Source organism: Dendropsophus ebraccatus, chromosome 5, assembly GCF_027789765.1.
Source record: "Dendropsophus ebraccatus isolate aDenEbr1 chromosome 5, aDenEbr1.pat, whole genome shotgun sequence".
NCBI lineage: Eukaryota > Metazoa > Chordata > Amphibia > Anura > Hylidae > Dendropsophus > Dendropsophus ebraccatus.
This window is the reverse complement of record NC_091458.1, coordinates 113722824-113747343: the sequence shown is the minus strand read 5'-3', so window position 1 is coordinate 113747343 and position 24520 is coordinate 113722824. Positions and strand designations below refer to the sequence as shown.

Below are 24520 nucleotides of genomic sequence, written 5' to 3'. Positions count from 1 at the left end.
GGTCCTGAAACAAATTATGTTTGTAATCCAAGACACCACTGTATATCTACATTAAAGTGCATGTCCAGTTTTAAATTCTTTCAAATCAACTGGTTTCAGAAAGTTATACAGATTTGTAATTTAATTCTATTGAAAAATCTCCTGTCTTCCAGTACTTATCAGCTGCTATATGTCCTACAGGAAGTGGTGTATTCTTTCCAGTCTGACAAAATGCTTCCTGCTGCCACCTCTGTCCATTACAGAAACTGTCCAGAGCAGTAACAAATTCCCATAGAAAGCCCCTACTGCTCTGGACAGTTCCTGTTGTGGACAGAGGTGGCAGCAGAGAGCACTGTGTCAGACTGGAAAGAATATACCACTTCCTGTAGGACATACAGCAGCTGATAAGTACTGGAAGACTTGAGATTTTTAAATAGACGTAAATTACAAATCTATATAACTTTCTGATGCCAGTTGATTTGAAAGAAAAAAAACCCTTTAAGCATATATGTTACTAAGGGCCCTATTCCAGCGGACGATTATCGTTCGCATAATCGTTAATGATTAACGATCTCAAACGACCGCTATTGCAAAAGACCTGAAAACGTTAACTCATTTCCATGGAACGATAATCGTTACTTATGATCGTATTTGCGATAGTTTTTTCTTCGCTATTTATTCGCTATTGCATTTGTATCTACTGCGAACGACCGAACGATGTCTTATTCAATGCGAACGTTTTGCAAACGAGCAACGATAAAAATAGGTCCAGGTCTTATAAAGCGATCAACGATTTCTAGTTCGGTCGTTAATCGTTAACTGCATTTCAACCGAACGATTATCGTTTAGATTCGAACGATTTAACGATAATCTGAACAATAATCGTCTGGTGGAATAGGGCCCTTACACTGACATTGTTCCTCTTTATTATTTATTATTCGGGGTGTCTATAACTGTATTGTTTATTGTGTTACTTTTTAGTTTACATTACATGTACAAAACCCAGAGAAACCTGTGGCACCAGGGCTTCAAGTGACAGCTTCTGTGGAATACCATCCCACCAAAAAGGAAGACATTCGCGACAAACTACTGGTTGTGGTTGACAATGATGCCATTGAGCTGCCATTATTGGGGTGAGATAGTTACCTTATACATATACTGCATGTTTCAAATGTTTTAAACCCGGACAGGACACAGTTTTTGATGTTATATTTTTTTAGCCAAAGCCAGAAGTATATTCAGAGGAAGGGATTAAAAGGGAAGACTTCTTTTTTCCGTCTGGCCAGATCCACTTCTCAGTTCCAACTAGGACCACAATTAGTATACATAGCAATACAAATGGAAAACTATTTTTCAGTAGTCCCATTGCTCTCGTGGCTGTTCCTGGCTTTGGCTTCAAAAATCTGTCAGATAAATCTCTCTGTGTAAACGCACCCTTGGAGCTCCTGTTTAGTAATACTGATTATAATGATACGGCAATTATAAGGGTATCTTATATGTTTGTGCTGGTAATGGGTTCCTATTATGCTGATATTTGGAGTGATATATAACTGGCGCTGGTCACAATACCATCTTAAATCAAAATAAATTTGATGTATAAAAATATAACACATTTTAAATATTAGTTCCTCCATTCTTCATATTATTAATAATATTTTAAGGGAATGTACCATCAGGCCCAGGCTAAAGCAGTGGAAGCAGGCCATCCCACCCCTCTGTGATGCGACTCCAGTGGGGGTGGCTCGGCCTGCTTCCGGGCCTGATGGTACATTCACTATAAATGCTGTGAATGAATAATAGAAATTGCATTGTTTACATCCAGACACTTCACTTTCCCACAATGTCTCTCACATACCGTAGGTGCCTTTAAAAAAAAAATCAAATAAACAGCTCTGTTAGGCTATATCTCTGTTAGGCAGTGTTCACACATTGTCCAAGAAGACGGCTGCACAACAACAGCGTGTGAACATAGCCTTAGGTCTTGGCCCTTATCCTTAGCTATGTTCACATATAGTATTTCTTTCAGTCTTTTGGTCAGAAGTGGGTTGGAAACACAAAACTGTGCAAATCTTTCTATTATCATTTTGCCCATGACTTTGGTTTAAAAAAGACTGAGCAAAAGACTGATAGAAATACTATGGGTGAACATAGCCTAAGGGGGTCCTCTGCACATTGTAGTTTTCCTGCCTTGCATTTATGTTTGCAAAATCTGAGACATGTTATTATAGGAAGTGAAATATAAAAAAAAACACTATAAAGAAAATGCTTTTATTTTTTTATTTTTTTAATATATTTCACTATGGTCTTTTAGATAAGGACTAGCCACACCACAAAATACTATACTAATGCTGTACTACACATGAAACTATTAGCAGGACATAATCATAACTCTGATCCATTCACTTACATCAAACCTGAGATCTTAAAAACCTAAAGACCTTGATACGGTGTTTCAGAAAGTTCCACACTACACAGGAACTACACTTGATTTACATTAAATGAGGGAACTCTGTTAGGCATGAGAAGCATGGGGGAATCTCAGTGGATTTGCCGCAGCTTGATTTATGATGTGGGGAATCGGAGCTGTGCACAGATACATTAATAATACTTGATAGTGGGAAAGAAAGTCATTTTACCTGACTGCAAATGAATGGAGTGGAAACTCTGTTGATAAAATATTAATATTAATGTCCCTCCACATTTCACTTTTTTTTAAAGAGAGTCATTATGTAATCATTCATTTTAACTACTATCGGTGTAACAGATGTCTTCCAGTAATTCTTAATTTTAGACATATTTGGGTTGCTTCTTGCCCATTAGCATGTATTTTTGCAAGTGCTTGAAATTGGAATTGGACACCATTAGGAGACGCTTACCTTGTGTCACAGTAGTCCCCCGTTTTCACAGAATTCAGGGTATATGCACACTGAGCAATTCTCGCAGAATTCCGCGTCAAAAGAAGCGCAGAATCCGCTCAAAATTCCGCCTGTTTAAATGCAACATTGCTCTTTTCCATAGAGCAAAAAGGGATTTCCGTTTGTGCACACTGCGGAAATTTCTGTCCGGAATTCAGTCCGTAATCCATGCGGAATCCGCATTTTGCCTAAAGGCCTAGTTCACACCAAGCAAAATAGGCAGAATTTCGAGCGTAATCCGCGTCAATTTTCTGCCCATTCCGCTCAAAATTCCGCCAAAAAAATAGCTGCAGATTGGTTTCCAATTGATTTCAATGGGATTACCGCTGTACTGTTCACACTGCAGAATTGCGCGGAATTCCGCATGGAAAATTCCACCGCAGATGCTCTTTCCGTTCAAAAGAATTAACATGTCAATTCTTTGGGCGGATTCTGCTAGACGGATCCCATTGAAAACCAATGGAGATTTAATTTTACGCCTTACAAATATTCAGTGCCGTTTCCGTGCGGAAATGGCGCTGAATTTAAAAAAGATTTCACACTAAGCAAAACAGGCAGAATTGAAGAGGAAAGTTTACTGACTGAAATTCTGGCGTACTGATTTTGCGCGCAATTGTGCGGAAATTGCTTGGAATTGCGCGCAAAATCAGTACACCAGAATTTTAGTCTGTGAACTTTCCTATTTAATTCTGCCTATTTTGCTCAGTGTGAACTGGGCCAAAGAATTGACATGTCAATTCTTTGGGCGGATTCAGCTAAAACAGTGCTTCTCAATTCCAGTCCTCAGGCCTCACAAACAAGTCATGTTTTGAATATTTCCCATAGAAAGAACCGGTGTGATAACACCTGATGCACTGAGTATAATTATATCACCTGTGAAATACTAAGGAAATCCTCAAAACGTGACCTGTTGGTGAGGCCTGAGGACTGGAATTGAGAAGCACTGAGCTAGAGGAATCCTATAGAAGTCAATGGGGCTTAAATGCTACTTGAAATCTGCTTGCATTCCGCTCAAATTCTGCTCAAACTCAGCTTCTATTTTGCCAGAGCAGAATACACAAGGAATTTCAAGCAGAAAACTTTCTTTTTGAGAATGACTCAGTGTGCATATACCCTCAGTGAGTGAAGAGAGGAGTTTGATCAGCTTACCTCCACCTGTGCAGATAGTCCTGGGATAGCGTTAGGAAGGGAGGGGTACATGGATCCTGGCATCAGCCGAGTTTACTAATGTGAAAAGAGAGAAGGTATTTGCTTCCAGCACTCCCAGACGTATAGATAAAACATAACTTTTATTCCATCAGGGCAGCTAAAATCATAAAACCAATGTGTTTTGGGCAGTAGCGCTTAATCATGTTTGCCTGATGTTTTCTTACAGTTTCACCCCTTCCTGCTATCTTGAAATTGATCCTGAAGTACATTTTGGCAACATGGTGGCGAACAGTAAGGTGATCTGCAAGGAGATTGTGATTACAAACCATGGTTCTTCTCCAGGTAAGCCATCTGTATACTGTATATTGCTAATCAACCAAACATAGATATACAGTTCTGTGTAACCATAAAAGTTATATGTTCGAATATGCAGATTTTCTGCAGAAATTATTCAATGATTCTACACCAGATAGTTGTGAAAAACGGATTCACAGATTCTGCCTGAAATCTGCAGGGGATTTGTTACCCATTGATGTCGATAGATAGCAAAGCTGCAGGAGCAATAGCGTGAACACTTACGTCTTTGGGTCATGCAGTAAGCACCTCTGCTCACTGAGGGTGCGTTCACACGTACAGGATCTGCTGCAGATTTGATGGCGCAGATTTGAAGTTGCAGATTCAATGCAAAGTAACTCTGGGCCATTAAATCTGCTGCAGATTCAAATCAGCGCCATCAAATCTGCTGCAGATCCTGTATGTGTGAACGCACCCTAACAGGAGCCTAGATTCCCATCATAATGCCAGGAGTCCCTGCTCTGAGCATTATTTCCCACTCAAGAGCAGAAGACTTCTACTCCTTGGTGGCCCTACGGCTATTTAGCAGAACTCTGGGCAGGGACATTTTTCCAAACTGCCGGAGAGGGATTGGGTGAAAAAAATAACATCCACTTATGCGACTCTGGTGCTCACAGTCTGCCGCTTCTGTCCCCGTCCGCTTCCTGGTCTAGTGATGGGACTTGGGACATCACATTCCATGCCCCCTCAGCCAGGCAGGGGCTGTAGCGGTGTCCCACCTCTGCTACTGGCTGGCTAAGTGGGCATGATACATCACATCCCAGGTCCACACTGAAACCAGGAAGCGCCTGGAGACTTGATTGGCGGACTGCTGGAGCCAGGGAGGTGCATGGTATTTTTTTTCCAACCACGCCCTTCCTTGCAGTTTTTAAAAGAATGTCCCTGCCCGGACTCCTCCTTTAACCCTCTCAGGGCCAGACAGTAAGCAGCGATCTATACAGCTGTTTACTGTAGAGGAATAGAACACGAGTCCAGAAACGCAATTAACACTTAGGAAAAACCACAGCACACACTCTTATAGCAAGTTAAGTGAACGTTTATTACAAGGTGAGTATTTTCTTTAGTTCCAACCAGAAAATATACAGTAGAGACATAAATATATATCAGGCACAGTTTCTTTCCTCCTGGACCTTTCTCAAGTCAACAAGTCTCTGTATAGAAAAGATAGCGTAGTGTAAGAAGATATGTACAGCAGCACAGTAAAGGATAGAAAAAAACTTTTTGCTAATTTTTAGGATAACACTTACCTCTACCCACTCCTGGCTTTATCTTCATCTGTACTGCGGTATCTAGTGACTATCACATGATCACTAGAGGTTGCAGTTAGGGAGGGTCCGAACCTATGAACCTATGTATGAACCCAACGCTCGGCATCAGATTCCCGCTGTCTGGCCGCTCCGTGCAGCAGGTGGATACAGCGGGAGGACCGCCTGGAAAACTGAGATACAGCCTATGTCCTCCCGCTGTATCCAGCCTCTCCACGGTGGTGGAAGACAGCGAGAATCATTGCTGAGAGTTCGGGTTCGTACGAACCAGAACCTCGGCAAGTTTTGGACCATCCCTAGTTGCAGTGCAGAGGAAGATGCTATACAGAAAGGAGTGGGGAGGGGTGGATGAATGTCAAGCTGTGTTTCCCTATTGCCCTTTTTTAAATTATTATCATTTATTAAGTAAAAAAAAAAAAAAAACTAATAGGGTTCCCTCTCTTTCCCATAATGGAAGTTATGACCAGATTACGATGGGAGTCTGGGCTCGTGTTTAGTAAGCAGTGGTGTGCTATACCACTGCTCCCTGCACAGCCTGAAGAGGTAATGCTATTGCAGACTCCTTATACTCTGGGCCAGGTGCTCTTCACCCGTCCCAGGAAGTGTAAAACCTGCAATTTCGCTACAGAATCCCCTGTGTGAAATATACTGTCAAATATGTCAGTGTGAATAGACTTTAAGGCTAGCAACACACTTTGCTGCAGCTTTTTGCTGCAGAAAAGGAGCCATGTTTTGGCTTGGATTCAAAGGGAATAGGAAGGACTTCTCCATTCTGCTGGATCTACTTCTGGCTTTCGAACATTTTCTGCTGAAGAAAATATTTTCAACATTTCTACAGTAAGAAAATGGTATTAAATTACAAATGTTAATCATTGCCTTGTTGACAATAGACGTGTGAAATCTTGTGGTGTTTAGGCACAGCTCTGTACATGGAGCCTATACACTGATCTGCTGCTCTATAATATGGAGTCATAGGCACACGGTAAGCCACTGTATAGTAATTCCATATTACACTGTATTTTAAAGAGAATCTCATATAGGAGCAGTGTTTCTAGGAGAGAATACCACTGTGATGTGGCATCTCATGATGTCCTGTTATTGAATTAAGCAGAAACATTTTCTGGAAGACATCTTTCAGATGCCCTATTGTGGCTCTATACAACGTGAAAGGTATCATGATAACAATTAACAATATAGTATGTAAAAACAGTAATAATATCCTAAAATGCAAGCATTAGTGTTCCTTAGTTAACACAATGACTGTATCTTGTTTCAGTTGATGTCTATTTCCACTAGGTGGCAGCATTATAACTATTTTGAAGCCTGCATGTGAAATTCTGCCTACCTCATTTCATTTCTGGAAGTGAAGAGTAGATATAAAGAATAAGCACATGCTGGTGTTTCTGGCTCCCTCAAGTCTGTTTAATTAAAATGAAAGCATTGATGAGATCTTGAAAGACTTTGAGCACTGCTAGTTTACAAGTGCAAGTGCACTATGACCTACTTATCCATCCACTTCAACATACCTTTTAAGATGGTTCATACTATAAAATTGCAACTTTTTAAAGGGCCACTGACTTAACATTTGAAATGTCATGCCTTATCTGCAAGATGACTCTTAAAATTTCAAAGGGGTGTTCTGGTTTTATATTTACCCTTTAAGTGATCTCTCAGTTGTCATGTCCTGCACTGCACATATAACCCATTATTTGAACCTTCTCTATGTAATGATTCATTAACCCTGTGGCTAAATTCATATTTATTTATTCTTTATTAAGAAATAAATTAATTAATTAATTACGGAAATGGGGGGGGGGGTACTTAGATATGGTCGGGAGCCCTAACCTGATTGATATTAATGCTGTAGATAATAATCTTGTAGTTTTATGGGATTAAAGGAATATTTCTCTCATGTTCATTTATTATAAAAAAAATATATGTTGAAATAAGAAAATAACAAACAGGCTATTCTTACCTTTCCATACTCCCCCGTGCTTTTCTGCTCAATGATCTCGCCTCTACTTCCGAGACAGATTCTTCTCAGCAGTGACAGCCCACTCAGCCAATCACTGTCCGCGGCGTTGTTTCATCCAGTCAGTGACTGGCTAAGTGGGCTGTCACTTCTCAGAAATAAACAGAAGCGGAATTTAAACAATTTTTTCCCATGTTCCAAAGACACACTAGGGCAGTGTTAACCTAATCAGGGCCCCCTCAACTAACTTGGCTCTCTACCAACTATAGATTAAGGGCCCTGACCCTGCACAGGTGTTACATGAATTGAGTTTCAGGTGGGGAGGCTGCACAAATGATCACTGGATTGTTCTCATGGCCCCTTGCTTTAAATAAACTGTCCCCTATCACACATGAATATGTGTGACTCTCGGCCAGTGATATTTAGATTGGTCAAAATGACCTGATCAACCGGCAAATAAATAGGTACTCCTTCTGTAACTAATCCATTGCCTTATTACAGAGAAAGATTTCAGCCTTTTCTGTCCATAGTCACCCCATGTAATAGAGCTCTAAATGTGAGCTAAAAAAGCCACTTATTTCTTTTTTTGCTATGTGCTATACTATTAGCCTCAGGGGTTTGCTAGTGTCTTAACAGATCAGAGCACAAGCCCCAAGGCACAATATCCCTTCTGAATATACATATATAGTTAGCATACAGTATAGTTGCCGATATACCAGCAACAAATGTTACCACTATACAGAGATGAAATATTACCACCATACACATACTGTATGAAACATTAGCTCCACACTGCTACTGAATAAAATACACTGTACACAAATGATATTACTACATACCGCCACAATATGACCACTATCACCACATTAACAGACCATATAAGTGATTACAGTGCAGTTTTATCCAGTTTCTGATCAGAGAACATTAGAGCAACCCCAATATTCAATATTTTTGGGTTGACTATAGATGATCCTTAAATAGATAGTGACATGGAAAAATGAAAAAAAATCCCTCTGATACCTTTTTAAAGTATGAAATATTTCTTTTTCACATCAAAGATTCTTTGTCCATTTTTCTTTATAGAGAATAAATTACATAGAGAAACATGGTTTAACTGTTCTGTCAGATAGCTGACACAAGATCCATGTATTTGAGAAAAAAGAAAGCAGGTTTTAGAATTCCTTATCTCTTAGTACAATAACTTAATGTTTGGACAGGAGCGTCTTTAGCTTCCTTACCAAAGCTGATGTACAGGCAGCAAGCTACCCAACACTATCCCTAAGTATAGGAGGAATGTATATGTATATGTTTGCATATGTTTGTATTTGCTCCATTACATTATTCATGCTTTCAATTAATTTATTATTTGTGGTTTGTTGTATGCTAACCTTTTTTATTGGTAGCGATTGTTAAGGAAATGATCCGCACTTGCTACATGGCATCAGAATTTCCCTGAGAATCTTTAAGGAGACTGGTTAATCTATCATTAGCCATAATCCAATTGAGCCTATTCCTTAATAACTCCAATGGGATAGACTGGGTCCTCCAGCTTTTTGCAATGGGTAGTTTAGCTGCCAAGAAAATAAAATAGATTCTTTCCTAATGTCCCTGGGTGCTTCAAGGATCAGAGCGCCTGTTGCGGTTGTTTACTCACTGAATGTTGACAGTATTTATCCCCCTTTCATTTCTTATGTTTATTGTGTAACAGCATTACTGTATTTTTGCAGGTGAGTATTTTTTAATAGCATAGTTTTGGATAGTGATGCTCGTCCGAGCTTGGTACTCGTTCCTGTATTAGGGTACTCGATGGTACTCATTCTCACGCGATACACGAGAAAATCTCATCATCCATTTCCTGTAAGTTTGGGCGCAATTTCGTAGCCAATAAACATGCAGGAGACTCTTTGGTACATCCTGCGATCACGTGGGACCCATACATGTCGATAGCAGCGATTGGTTGGCCAGATCAGATGACCCTGCCATATAAAAAGGCTCGGCTCACATGCATGCTGGAAGAGATTAGGGACAGAGCTGCTGCTGGTCAGGGAGAGCGTTAGGGAGGGAATTAGCGTTCCAGTAGGCAGGGAATACTAGTGAAACAACCAAACAGCCCTTGTAAGGGCTTCAAATCTTTTTTAAATGGTATTACTACAGACTGCTGGCTGGGACTTGCAGTGCAGCTACCACGATTTCAGCAGCACACTGTGGTGATCGGCTGCTGGCAGAAAGGGGACATTAGGTGTTGCACATAGACCCCTAAGAAGTGCTCAGTACTATTTTATTGGGCCCTCTACTATATTTTCTGATTTCTGTATTTCTTACACAAGGCATATCTAAGGTCACTACTGCTTGCTCAGTGTAAAGAAGGTGTGACAGAGTGTGTATTGGTGCAGCCACCAACAGATTGTATCCCACAGCTGTTGCCCAGAATTTGGCATAATGGTGCCATTAGGCAGCCTCAGAGGCATCTAGACATGCTGCCCCTGCTGTTTCCTGTCCATTTCCGTGGTGTTTTTATCATTTTCTGAGGTTGACAGGTTTTCACACAACCTTCCCTCTACCGAACTTGGGTCCCCTGCAAAAATGCTTGAGTTTCCTATTGACTTCAATGGAGTTCGTTACTCAAAACGAGCACTCGAGTATCGGGAGATATTCATCTCGATTAACGGGCACCCGAGCATTTTAGTACTCACTCATCACTAGTTTTGGAGTACATCTGTTGTATTGATTACATCCAATATTTTAATTTTTTTGCCACAAAAATAACAAGTTAAAGTGGTATTCTGCTTAATCATAACTTTTCATATGTTGCTGCCCATGGTGAGACTAACAATTCATTCTGTACTTGTTATTATGTATTCAGTTTCCTTCCCCCACTTCTAAGCTGCTGCTTTCTGCTAAAGGCACAAAAAAATGTGTGTAAGCTTTTTTTCCCCCTCCTTTACGAGACAATATAAACAAGCCCTTTGTAATGCTGGGAGGGTTAATCTGAGGTCAAGTGATGAACTCACTGTGATTAATCCTTCTGGCATTATAGAGTTGCTACAAAGTTAGGGTATGTTCACACTGTGGAATAGGAGAGTATTCAGCAAGGAAATGAAGAGGACAGTTTTCTGCTCGAAATTTCTTGCCTATTCAGCTCTGGCAGAATTTGAGCAGAATTCAAGCAAAATTAAGGGCCAGTTCACAATGAGCAAAAACGGTGTAATTCCGCAGCGGAGCTCTCCGCAGTGGAATCCCGCCGTGCTCAGTATCCTGCAATATCTGAATGGGAGGGCATGCACGTCTCCGCCCCCGCTGCTCTCTGCTCAAAGAATTGACATGTCAATTCTTTGAGCGGAAAGGGGAGGAAGTGCGTCCCCCCATTCAGACATTTCAGGATACTGAGCACGGTGGGAGCACGTTTTTGCTCAGTGTGAACTGTGAGAAAGCAGATCTGCGGCAAGAATTCTGCTTGAAAATTCTGCAGTGTGAATAACAGAGCTGAAATTCCATTAAACACAATGGGACATTGCTCTGTTCATATTTTACGGGAGGAATTTCAAGCGGAAATTAAGAGCGAATTCCTTGCCTATTTTTTGTGTCATCAAACCCTAACAGAGAGACTTGTTTACATCAGCCGTCCCATGAATTTTTAGTCTCACCATGGACAGCAACATATGAAAAGTTATGTATGAGCGAAATACTCCTTTACTATAGCCAGAATGAATAAGATAATAGCCTATTTTTATCTACACTTTTGAGTACTAAAAACATATTTTATGGAACAAATTGCTAATAGCAGTGGTAATCCAGTGCCTTTGCATTCTGTTGGAGTAGTCAGTGTTTAACAGGAGTGGCGTAGTAGGCCGTAGTAGGTTGGATTCTTCCCAGTTCCCTTTCCCCCATACTGTGCTTTCATTCTTCTCTCTTTATTCAGCATCTCGTGTACCTTTTCAGCAATTATATCCATAGTTTGTCAGGATGCTGACTTCTATTTAACATCATGTTCTGTGATTATTGCTTGTACCCATGTGCCTAAATTGACAGTGATGACCCATGCTGTGCAGGCAAAAACCACAAGGGCACCATAATGAAGGTAATAATGAATCCGATACAGACAGCTCGAAATTGGTACGTGCTTCTCTGCAGCTAGGGACAATCTCTCCAGCCTAAGAGCAATAAACACATTTATTCAGATGATTTTTATACTTTCCACTTCTCTTGTATGCTACACTCATCTCTAGTTATGTACAGAAGTATATTACTACTAGGCAGTTTTCTTGGTTAACCACCTGTAAATAACTTCATGATTAGTATATAGTAAATGTGACTATAATGACTTTATATGTGTTTCTTCAGGTACTTTTAAGATAAAATACAATGGCCACCTTCCCATCACCATATCTCCAACCAGTGGAATAGTTGAGCCAAAGACAATGCAAATAATTAAAGTTGACCTATGTGCAGACACTCCAGCTGTCATTGAAGAGATTGCTAAGTAAGTGGGGAAATGTTCAACCTTCTACTATAACATCAAGAGAAAGATTAACCTGCTGTTATATTTCCTATAGTGCCGGGGGTGCTGAAAAAGGAGGTTGTTTTATTACCTTCATCCGCAGCTGCATTTTCCCGAAATCATGTTTTGTTTTTTTGCTTTTTTTTTTTTTTTATTAATAAAGTCCCGGTATATCGAACAACATAATAAACATATTAGAAAAAGCAGGATTTTGGGAAAACAACACTGCAGTAGTTAAGAATGTGAATTGCAGGTGACAGATTTCCTTTAAAGGGAAAGGGTCTAACCTGCTGATATGTCCCTATAGTGCACAGCGCCCCTCTACCGTATCTCTTTTTTTTCCGTACCCCAGACGCCTGCAGCTTGCTTTGCCCTTCATAAGGTCGCCTAATATGGAAGAGATGCAGCCGTTTTTTTTTTTTGCTCCCCCCACCTTATGCGGTGACCAGTGCGGTTCTGAAGTTTTTCAGCAGCCGCCCTATAAGACTACCCCTGACTCGTGAGAAGATTTTCCTGGGTTATATGCAGGAAAATACTGTAATTTTCGTACCTTGAGCTTTGTAGTTTATTGAATATGTAAATTGGGCAGTTTGGTGCTCTGGGGGTGGGACTGCTACCCATAGTGCACCAATCTACTGTAGCTGGCCTGTCCCTTTTAATAAATATTTACCAGATAAATAAATAATAAATAGTTACCATAGTGACGTCACTACTGAGCACCAGATGAATATTCATTAGAAGTGACAAGCTGGGATGGCTGGTTCGCATCGGTGCAATAAACTGAAAAGTTCCCGAACACGGTGCTAAGGATCAAGGTCAGAATATTACCTTCATCCTCAGCGCCCCATGTGCTATAAGGACATATCAGCTTCTAACCTGCTAATAGCTTCTTTTTAAGGAACCATTCACACATGACATATTAGTTACAGAAATTTCCACTATTGTTCCTTTATCTGAATACCAGTGAAACAACCGTATCCAGGTGCATGGAGCTGATTTTAAGCAGACATTTGTGCAACACATCTGCCGTGTGAACAAATGTTTATTTATTTTGAACCCTAAATATCACTGATTGTTTAAAAAGTTTACTGATAATAATACTAGTAGTACTTGTAAGTTTTTTAAAAAGTTGTTAATTCTCAGTAATATTAAGCCTTTGAGTCACATACCTTGGTATGAGAGAGCCTGGTTGACAGCACTATGTAAAAATGCTGTCACTGGAACATTCTTTTTATTTTACTTGGCAACTAGGCTGTTTGCAGTAACTAAATCGGCACGGTCACCAGTGTAAGCAGCTTGGCAGAAGTCAGTTCATGCTATTCCCCAACTCAAACTGTAGATAATAATGGATTTAGGTGGAGTCCTAAAGAGGTAATTCACACACACACAAAAAAAGATCTTTCAAATCAACTGGTGCCAGGTGATAGACTTGTAATTTGCATCTATTAAAACATTTCAAATCTTGCAACACTTATCAGCTGCTAGATGTCCTGCAGGAAGTGGTGTATTATTTCTAGTCTGGAGAGCAGGAGAGCTTTTCTGAGGGGATTTGCTTTTGCTCTGGACAGTTCCTGACATTGACCGAGGTGTCAGCAGAGACCACTGTGTCAGACTGGAAAGAATACACCACTTACTGCAGGACATACAGCAGCTGATAAGCACTGGAAGACTTAACATTTTTTAATAGAAGTAAATTACAAATTTCTGGCAGTTGCTGGGACCAGTTGATTTGCAAGAAATTTTTGGTGACCAACCCCCTTGAAGATACTTTGTCAGTAGGTTTATGCTGTCCTATTTAAGGGTAGCATAAACTAGTGAAAGAGAAGCTGAACAGAATGATGTATCACTTACATTGTTTTGTGCAGTTGATATGGAGATATCCTTCTGAATAACCTGGACAATGAGTAGTCCTCTTCATTATGTGCATGAGTAGTCCTCATTATTCATGAGAAGCAGAAAACTCCGCCCACCGGCTGGTGATTGGCAGTTATCTATTCCATGCTGTGTATAGGCAGTCAGCTGTCAATCAGCAGATGGAGGGTGGGGGAAGTGGTTTAGCAAGATTCCTATTCTACTGCATATTAGGAGAACGGCTGACCAAAGTGATACAAGTAATACATCGATGTGTTCAGCATTTCTGTCACTAGTTTATTCTGCCCTCATTTATGGCAGCATTAACCTAGTGACATAAACCCTTTAAAGAGTTTGCCCAGGACGGGAAAATCAGGGCCGCTTTCTTTTAGAAACAACACCACATATGTTTACTGGTTGGTATTGCAGCTAACCCCTACTCATTTCAATGAGTGAACTTACAGTAAGCATGGGAACCTGAACGCTCTGCATTTGACTCCCGGTGGCTAGAGGCGATGGATGCTGCCCTAAAGCTGTCTAGAAAAACTGTTACAACCTGCAGCATCCATCTTCTCCAGCCACCAGTAGTCACCTGCTGAGTGTTCAGGTTCCCATGCTTACTGTAAGTTCACTCATCTCGTCATAACAGTTTTCAGCTGTTTTATATATGTATGTACGTAAAGATTTTGTATATGAAAGCTGACTACTCTTGTTTGTCCTGCTGATTATTGTAGAGTTAAATTACAAGGTCAGGAGGATCTACTCTTGAAGATAAAAGGAAATATAGTCAACCAGAATCTAGAGTTGCTAGATCTCTCTGGAAAACCTCTAAAGTGCCTTCACTTTGGATCTGTCTACTTTGGAACATCAAAAATTCGCAAAGCGGTGATTTATAATGATAGTCCCGAGACAATAAGCTGGGTGTCTGTACTTGATGATAACGCCATCGGTGCTGAAGTGGTAAGTATACGGGGAAAAAAACTAAATGCATTTTTTGGGAAAGTGAAGTTGTGATATAAATAGATATAATAGGGATTTTATTCTTTGCTGTTTAGTCTTACATAGTGATCAAGGAAAGATATATTGTATATCTACAATACAGCTGTGTACAAATGTAATCTATGGGATTCTAATATGAAGAAGTCACACTTGAGTTCTCAATTTATAACCAGGAAATCTAGATGACCTCCAAACATACAAACATTCATGAAACTGCTGTGAGTTGGACAACATATTCTGAATTCAAAAGTAGACCACTGTCTTGGTCCTTAAACTCATTTATATATGTGATCAAGCTGGAACCCCGGTTAGAAATTAAAAAAAAAAGTGTGATTCGCCATGTTTTTGCACACCCCTTATAGAGAACTGTTAATGGAGTAAAGGCAGTAGCAGTTTTGCTTGTTCTGTCCTAATGTATCTGTTCGTCTTAACTAGCACAGCGTTACCGGTGACCAGGGACCCTTAATGCTGCCATGCTGTCCTTTAACAATGGAGTAATAAAGTTTTTTTTTTAGTAGGCAGGGCCACAGCTGGGCTATTTACAGTAATACACACACAGGCACTTCCATTCTTAGTTGCCTAGCCAATCACAGCACAGCTCAGCACTTAGCCCTATATCAGTCTTGTCAGCTGTAATCTCTTCATTTGTCATTAGTTTTAATAACTTTGCAGCTTATACAATGGTAAGTAAAATCTCCATGCAGTAGCAAACATCTACGTACTGTATATATATGTTTTCATGTACATATCTGTAAAACAAGTTTTACTGTTCTGTTTTACAGGGCACTGATATTCAGAAGAGTACAGATGCTGCTCTGCACGACATGGATTACAGGAATAAGACAAGTGATATAGAGGTCTCTAGTATAGTAACTTGCTATCCCAATGAAGGGGTTCTTTTACCTTTCCAGAAATCCACTCTAACAGTCTGTTTTAGTGCCAAGTAAGTAATATGTTTCAGTTTGTTTACATTGTAAGTGGAGTACATATGATAATATTAATTTATATAGTAAATTAATACTTCATAGGGTCCATTTACACAGAAAGATTACCTGACAGATTATCTGCCAAAGATTTGAAGCCAAAGCCAAGCACAGACTATAAACAGAGATCAGCCTGAGATTTATCTTCTTTTCAAATCCATTCCTGGCTTTGGCTTAAAATCTTTGGCAGATAATTTGTCAGATAATCTTTCTGTGTAAATGAACCCATAGGGTCATGTATAAGAAGGATGCATTACATTGTGCACATTGTAATTAGGTCCTTGTAGTCCAACCTGCAGCAGAACAGAGTTGATCCTGATGAAAAGCAAAAAAAAAAAAAAAAAAAGGCAGTGGCTTCATATTAAGAGAAAAATACAAAGTTGGTAATAAAAATAAATTCATAGAGCAATGTCCTGTGTCCAGAAGTCTTGTGAGTTGTGACAATAACTTGTGGTTGTTATCACTTTCAAGAAAGTTATCTTAAAGGAGAAGTCAGGCAAAAATTGTTATTAAAGTATTTTATTGCCCCCCGAACATTATACAAATCACTTACTACTACATCAAGGCTTCACTTCCTGGATAACATGGTGATGTCACTTCCTGGTTAACATGGTGATGTCACGACCCGACTCCCAGAGCTGTGTGGGCTGTGGCTGCTGGAGAAGATGATGGCAGGGGGACACTGAGGGACACAGGGCACTGGAATGACACTGAGCATTCCCCTGCCATCATCCTCTCCAGCAACCACAACCCGCACAGCTCTGGGAGTCAGGTGGTGACATCACCATGTTAACCAGGAAGTGGCATCACCATGTTATCCAGGAAGTGAAGCCTTGATGTAGTAGTAAGTGCAGGGAAAAAGCACTTTCGGTAAAAATTGTATATTGGTGATTTGTATAACTTTTGGGGGACAATACAATACTTTAATAAAAATTTTCACTGGACTTCTCCTTTAAGCACCTCATTGTTGTAGAGAGATCCATAGCCTCATTGCTCTTACAGTAAAGAATGCCTTCTGTGTCGTAGAAACCTTTCCTTTACATATAATGGAAGCTCCTTTGTCATGGCTACATGGGAATAGAGAAATCACTACAACGGTCTCTGTACTGTCCATTCATATATTTGTACTTTGTAATTAGTTTTCCTCCAAGCTATCTTTTTTTCAAACTTAAAGGTGCACTCTGGGAAATAACCTTTATGTTTAATTATGCTCAGTCAGAAAAAAAACTATATTTACCATGCTTCCTCCCCTGCTGCTGTCGTTTTGATCGAGCTCTGTTCCCGCATTGGCTGCAGTGGTGTCCTACCTTATGAACTTTTAAGCGTACCTGTCCTTTGACATTCCTTTGCATTCTCTCCTGGCTCTCTGTTATGTGACCTGGACAGACGCATAATAATTGCCTCATTCACCTGATCAGCGATTTTAAAATGTCTCTGTGACAGTCAATAACAGTGCCCTTTTAAGTTTGATCATCTGTATAATTTAGCTATATTCTTCTTATAAACAGGTGTCAGTTTGGTACTTGTATTGCATCAAAACTGTTCCATCTTACATTATCAACTATAGATTTTCTTGAAAATGTCAGAAATTGTTTTATGCATGTGGTGTGCAGTGAACAACACTCTTTAGATAGATAGTTATTAAGGAAGATTTGGAAACTCACAACATATTCATTCTAAATTATATTAAATTATACAAACCTTTTTCAGGCACTTAGATAAAGACATGAGAACAAATGTGACTCGATATCAGCGGGATTATGCCTTGTTTATGAGGTTTGAACCAATTGGAAGTAAAGATGGATTCCTTCAGTCTGATGCAGATAGTAGTGTGCATCATAGAGGTATGTGTACTCTTTACAACAGAACGGGAACAAACTGTATTCTGTTTCTTGTGACAGTCATTTATTAATTTATAAAACTGCACCTTTACTACTACTCCGTCTCCCACAGGAGGAAGGAGGTGTGCCGCTGTAACTTATCACCACCTCTATGACTGTTACCCTGTACAAGGCCATCATTTGGATGGCAAAAGACATCTTTTGATGACATCCCAAAAAAAAGGCTACAAAATATTGTGTGAACATAGCCTAAAAGTACCATTTTTATAACTTAAAGGAAACCTGTCACCCCCCCGGGCCGGGGTGATACCCGCCCGACCCCCCGGTGGAGCACCATATACTTACCCCTTCCCCAGAGATGAGTCCGACGCCCATAGAGAATGACTGGAGCCGTCATTTTCTATGAGTGTTGTACTCATCTCTGATGAGCGTGTGCACGGCGATATCGCAGGACTTCGGGGAAGGGGTAAGTATATGGTGCTCCACCGGGGGGACAGGCGGTCGTCACCCCGGCACGGGGGGGGGGGGGGGTGACAGGTTCCCTTTAATGAATGGTCATCAGAGTAAACAAAAATATAGCCCGTTTTATAACCTGTGGCTATCTGTTATCTCTGGGTGTCTGCGAGGTACAGAGCTGAAAGATTCCCTTTATGGGCGATGGACACATTTTATCTTGATCATTGAAGTTAGCAGCAGTGGTATCAGTGAGGCACTCTTTTACAGCCCTGGTCGGTGGCCTTGCTCCTCTGGTAACCGCCACTCCCCCTCTCCCCTCGTGTCACCAGACATGACGTCCTATGTGCCTCCACCACTGCGCCTGTGTGCTTTTCCGCAGCGGCACAGTATTGCTATGGAGGAGGCACGTATCATCACAAGCTTCACCTTTGGACATCATAAATGGACGGAGGAGCTGTCGGGGAGGAAGGGAGAACCGGAGAGGTGCGAAGCTACTGAAAGGGGTCGCAGCAGAGGGTAAGTGTCTCACTGTTATCACTGCTGCTAATCTCAGTAAGCAAAACATAATGTGCCCAACCCCTTTAAAGGGAACCTAGAGGCAGGGCAGACCCTTTAAATATGCTCTAGATGCCTGTTTGTTCTGTGTGGTTTGCCCTCAGTCACCAATGGGGTTGCCAGGCCCTCTTTTTTTGGACTAGACCCAAAATTTAGGCTTAGACATTTGAAAAACAATGTGCTTGGTAATGTTCTGGGCCAATATTCCAATTATCTGCTCTCCAGGTACTATAGCTGTGCGAATGTGGGGGGAGATTTATAAAACATGGTGTAAAGTGAAACAGGCTCCGTTGCCCCTAGCAACCAGAGTCCACTTTTCATTCCTCATAGACTCTTGAAAGGTGTAATCTGATTGGTTGCTAGGGGCAACTGAGCCTGTTTAACTTTACACCATATTTGATCATCTCCCCAGTGGTGTTTATCAGATGTCTACAGCTATTCATGATATAGTAATATTGGATTTGTTGTCATAGTAGCCTTTTGGTTCTCTTCAGCTGCTCAGTAGGTGCTAAGAAATAGTTGGTGGTTGGTACTTTCCCCAAATCTAGTAATACAGACATCTTAGCTAATGTGTAACCTGTTTGAATAGTAGCAAAGGGAATGAGTATAGATGGCTGCTGGTATATAGATAGCTGCTGGTATATAGATAGATGCTGGTAACCATTAAATAAATAAATTAAGTGCTAGAAAAGCCCTTAAAGGAGAAGTCCAGCGAAAATTTTTATTACAGTATTTTATCACCCCCCAAAAGTTATAAATCACCAATATACACTTATTATGGGAAATGCACATAAAGTGCTTTTATTCTCTGCACTTACTACTGCATCAAGGCTTCACTTCCTGGATAACATGTTGATGTCACTTCCTGGATAAAACGGTGATGTCACGACCCGACTCCCAGAGCTGTGCGGGCTGTGGCTGCTGAAGAGGATGATGGCAGGGGGATGCTCAGTGTCCCTCCAGTGCCCTGTGTCCCTCAGTGTCCCCCTGCCATCATCCTCTCTCCAGCAGCCACAGCCCGCACAGCTCTGGCAGTTGGGTCGTGACATCACAATTTTATCCAGGAAGTGAAGCCTTGATGCAGTAGTATGTGCAGGGAAAAAAACACTTTATAAGTATTTCCTGTAATAAATTTATATTGGTGATTTGTATAACTTTTGGGGGGCAATACCATACTTTTATAAAAATTTTCACCAGACTTCTCCTTTAAATCAGTCTGTGATCTGTATAGATATACGCTATGAATTGTGGTTGTTGTGCATTTATTAATCGCTTTTGCTGTTTTATATCCTCGGCACAGGACAAAAGAAGCACCATGTGGAATTGGCTGTTACTGGCTCTGCTTTCCCTGTCGCATTAACATTCAGTCCAGGAGCGGTATACAATTTTAAGGAATGCTTGATTGGTGAAAGGATCGATATTCATTGCTCACTAAAAAATGAATCTCAGTTCCTCCCTGTGGTGTTTAGCTTTCGCAAGATATCCCATTTTCATATCTCTCCGGCTAATGGAAAGATAGAGGCAGGACATTCTCAGGTACAAAAACATTTATCTAAATCTACCAAAGCAGCAATGTATTACAGTGCAAGATAAATCTGTTCTGAAAATAGTCAGCCTGTTAACAAGTATTTGTGTATTGCTTAATACATATTAATTAACTTGGCAAATTATTATATATTTTCACTGTGTTCCAAATGCAGTAATAGGATTTTAAAGCCTTACTCTAAAGGGAAAACTCCTTCACAGTATAAATCAGTATAAAATGTATAGTATAATTTGCTATGCGTATAATGATCTTGACTTACTGCTTCTCTTCACACCTGCATTTAGAATTACACTGGTTTACTTTACTATGGCATTCAGACAAGTACACTCTATTAGGGTCACTGGGTTATTAATGAGACATGAAACTCTGCAGCCTTATAGTTGACAGGAAATCCAGCAAAAACTTCAGTGTAGCCGTAAAAGTGAATGGAGACATGAAATAAATTATTGTCAGTGTATTTTTCAGGGCTATGGACACCTTTGAAAAAGGAACAAAAAACAATATTTATTCTTGTTTTGTACTTACTATAGAACCAAAGCACTTTCTCCATAGGTCTTCCTTATTTGTTTTTATTTTTTTTTACGCATATTCTGTAGCTTCTGTTACCAATAAAGCCCATCAGAGTAGCTATTTTCTGATTGGCTTGTTATCAGCCTTTCTCTTCTTTTACTGCACCAGCTTCTAAAGGCTGTATTAGGCTGGGTCCACGCTACATTTTGCAATCCGTTTTTCCAAAAAAACGGATGGAAAAAAAGCTGATGCATTCGTGTGCATCTGTTTTGATCCGTTTTTCCATTGACTTCCATTATAAAACAAAAACAATTCAAAACGCATCCGTTTTTTTAACGTACACAAAAGTAAGGTCCGCTACGTTTTTGCGTACTTAAAAAAAAACGTATGCATTTGATCCTTTTTTTTTAGAATGGAAGTCAATGGAAAAACAGATTAAAAGAGATTCACACACATGCATCCGTTTTTGTAGTGCCCAGCAGTAAGGGTATCTATGATCATGGACATTTGCGGACATTCGCTATCATGGCGAGCTATCACCATCTCTACTTTGTTGTGCGTTCAAGGGTTAATTTTCACTGTGTTGTTCAATTGTGCACACTTTTACTGTTTATATTACTGAACCTTGTTTTGTATGTGTATTATAATGTGTCTTCAAATGCACTGTACCTGTACAATAGTCTGGAAGGGATTAGGACATTTATGAAGCTGGTAGTTTTCCACTATTGTTGTAATATAGTATGTAAGTCTGAGTTTTGAGTGGGAAAACTTTTGGAGGGAAAAAACCAGACATGTTGACCTTTAAAGTTGTTTATGTCTAGACAGAAACTGCTGTGTCATTCCCATAGGCTTGTATGGAGATTCAATACAGGTCTATGGGAGACTTTGTGTCTACTGAGGCTGGCTTCTCCACTCCACCCCCGCCCACTAGAAAGTTCTAGTCTCTTTACAAATGGTATAAAAGGGAGAGATAGTCAGTAGCCTGGGGTCTGCAGCTAGACTAGAGAGGGGAAGAGACTCTGCTAAACCACACAGAAGAAGGGGCCAACTCTGTTGCTACGGACTAGAGACTGGAGAAACCAGCCCAGTGCTTTGCCTGTACTATTTTGCCTGCAAGATTTCTTCAGTAAAGAAGCACATTGGTTTACTGCGAACCCTGACTCTCTGGACTTATTTCTCATTGGGGTGCACCACAAATTACCACCTTTTCCGGAGAGCCGCAACACGTGGTGACACCTCGACAGTGTCTGGGAGCCTAGCACCGGGAAAACCCCAATCTCGGACACTGCATTTTTTAATCTGCTTTTTTGCAAAAACAGATGAAAAAACCAGGTTGCAAAAACCTAGTGTGGACCCATCCTGAGCTGCGTTGTAAATGAGTGCCGAACTCCTAGATAAACGCTTGTTTACAAAGTCTGTTACACATCTTGATAATCACATGACCAGAGCTGCCCGCTGCTCTAGCATTAATCCGCCATCGGCCACACATCTTCAATTACATGGGGAGGTATGCAGCTGATGGCAGATTATCTTTGACATGTGAAAAGTTAGTCAACAGCCAACGAGGAAGCATTTGCTCGTTTGTCAGATAATTGCAGGCTCTATCGCACAGGCCGATAAATATATAAGAAGTTGTGATCGGTGGGGTCCAACTGCTGAGACCCCGCTGATTGCTCGGAAAAGGGGACAAAAATATTAGTCTGAGGGCTGTGTCCCTTAATGTCCCTTCATTTCTGCTCAGCTATGGACTGAGTAAAAGTCTCCTAGACCAGACATGTCAAACTCTGGCCCACGGGCCAAATCTGGCCCACAGTGCCATTATTTTTGGCCCGTTATGTAATTCACAGTTTTAATTACATCTGGCCCGCCAACATTGCATTAGAATACAATATGGGTGGTCTGGACAGCCGCCATGTCATTTATCATAGTGCACAGTACTGGGAGACGCACACCACTGACAGTACCAGGAACACCGCACGCTGCTCTGACAGTGCCAGGACCGCCGTATGCGTTCTTCAATAATTATCAAGGTTGGCCTGCGACTTTTTCACATTTTTTAATTTTGGCCCACTATGTGTTCGAGTTTGACACCCCTGTCCTAGACCGTCCATTTGTGTCCATACACCGCATACTCAGCTTCCCCAGGAAAACCAAAGAAATACACAGGGCTCAAAAGCTGTTTGAAAGTTCAGAACGACTGTAAAAAAAAGTGCAAAGTTATGTCGCTTTTTGACCTGTAAAAAGAGAATAGATCAATACCACTGTATTGTAATTAGAACATACAAAACAAACTTGGAGAACATATCGGGCAAAGGTGGCCATCTTGTTATATATATATAATATATATATATATATATATATATATATATATATATATATATATATATATGTGTGTATGTATAGAGCTTCCACTCCAGGATGAGGCAGCTGGAAGCGTAATCCCAGGCTGTGCCAGTGTGTGGCGCTGGGAACAAGCTGATTGAGCATAGCAGATCAGGCGCAGGATTTGGGCAGGCGGCTTGAGATGCAGGCCAAAGAGAAGAGGCCTTAAAGCCACATACTTAGAACTTCCACTGTTCATTGATTGATAGCATATCCTGGTGATATATCATCAATAGCTGAAATATCCCCTTTAAAGCGCAATGATCACCTAGATTTTCATTTACTGTTTAGAGACAGATACTAAAACATTTTTTTCCCCCAATGTTTCTATTTTCTGACTTTTTTGTACATTGTTAGGGGGGCTGCCAGATATAGACAGTAAAATGGAAAATTAGAAAAAAAACGCCTAAAATTCTTTAAAAATTTGTTTATTTAAACAATAGGTCAGTTTCAGATGAGTAACTAAGTAATGCAGTTCCTATTTAAGCAACACTTTTTATTTCTATAGAACCCCCTTTATTTTAACAGTAAGTACTGGAAAGGGTCAGCATTGCATTTACACATTATCATAACCTGGATTACACTGCCGCAAAGTACATTTATCAGTGATGTTCACCAAACTATCATTACATCCCATAATAGTATCTGCTGTAATTGGGACCACAGCACCATAAACCGTCCATTCTGCTGGCCCTCTACTGTATACGCCGCTTTATCATTTTATACTTTTTATACACTATAGCCTCACATAAGCATTAAACAATAATTGAAATAACTTTTTTTCATCAGAAATAGAAAGTAAGAGCTAAGTATTTTTTTTTTATGAGATTTCTCTCTCATCAGCCGAAGAAAGCGTCTCGGAAAATACTTGTGAGGCTTCAATGCCTTTTTTTTTTTTATCCAAGGACATAGTGAATTTAAACAATCATCATAAAAATGACAAATGTTGAGGTGTATCCACTTATTCACAAAGGGAATGAGCATAATTCCTTATTCCTTAAGCCAAACTGAAACAAAATGTGATCGTTTTAACATATTTAAGAGAACACAAAATTTACATTTCAATTGAAATATTCAAATTAAATTTATTTTATTTCAGAAGTTTAGCATTAGAAAGTTATCACAGATTACCATGCCACAAAAAGAAGAAGAAAGGGATTTAGCACCGGGCTTTAAAGTGCATTGCAGTAGAAATAATAGTTCTAGAAAACACAATAAATTATCATTTTATTTCCCGTACCTTTTTGGACTGCTGACATTTTGTC

The 24520-nt window shown here is 40.2% G+C and overlaps 1 protein-coding gene across 3 annotated transcripts in view; it reads left to right on the top strand.

Annotated features, from left to right (window-relative positions):
• The window catches only part of CFAP47 (cilia and flagella associated protein 47), a 313997-nt gene that overhangs the window by 11133 nt on the left and 278344 nt on the right, over nt 1–24520 (top strand). For all 3 annotated transcript variants that reach the window (XM_069971016.1, XM_069971013.1, XM_069971015.1), the window contains exons 3-9: nt 961–1112; nt 4270–4385; nt 11976–12114; nt 14718–14943; nt 15765–15925; nt 17676–17809; nt 20118–20353. In XM_069971016.1, coding sequence (XP_069827117.1) covers nt 961–1112; nt 4270–4385; nt 11976–12114; nt 14718–14943; nt 15765–15925; nt 17676–17809; nt 20118–20353 — 1164 coding nt within the window. The remainder of the gene's footprint in view (nt 1–960; nt 1113–4269; nt 4386–11975; nt 12115–14717; nt 14944–15764; nt 15926–17675; nt 17810–20117; nt 20354–24520) is intronic.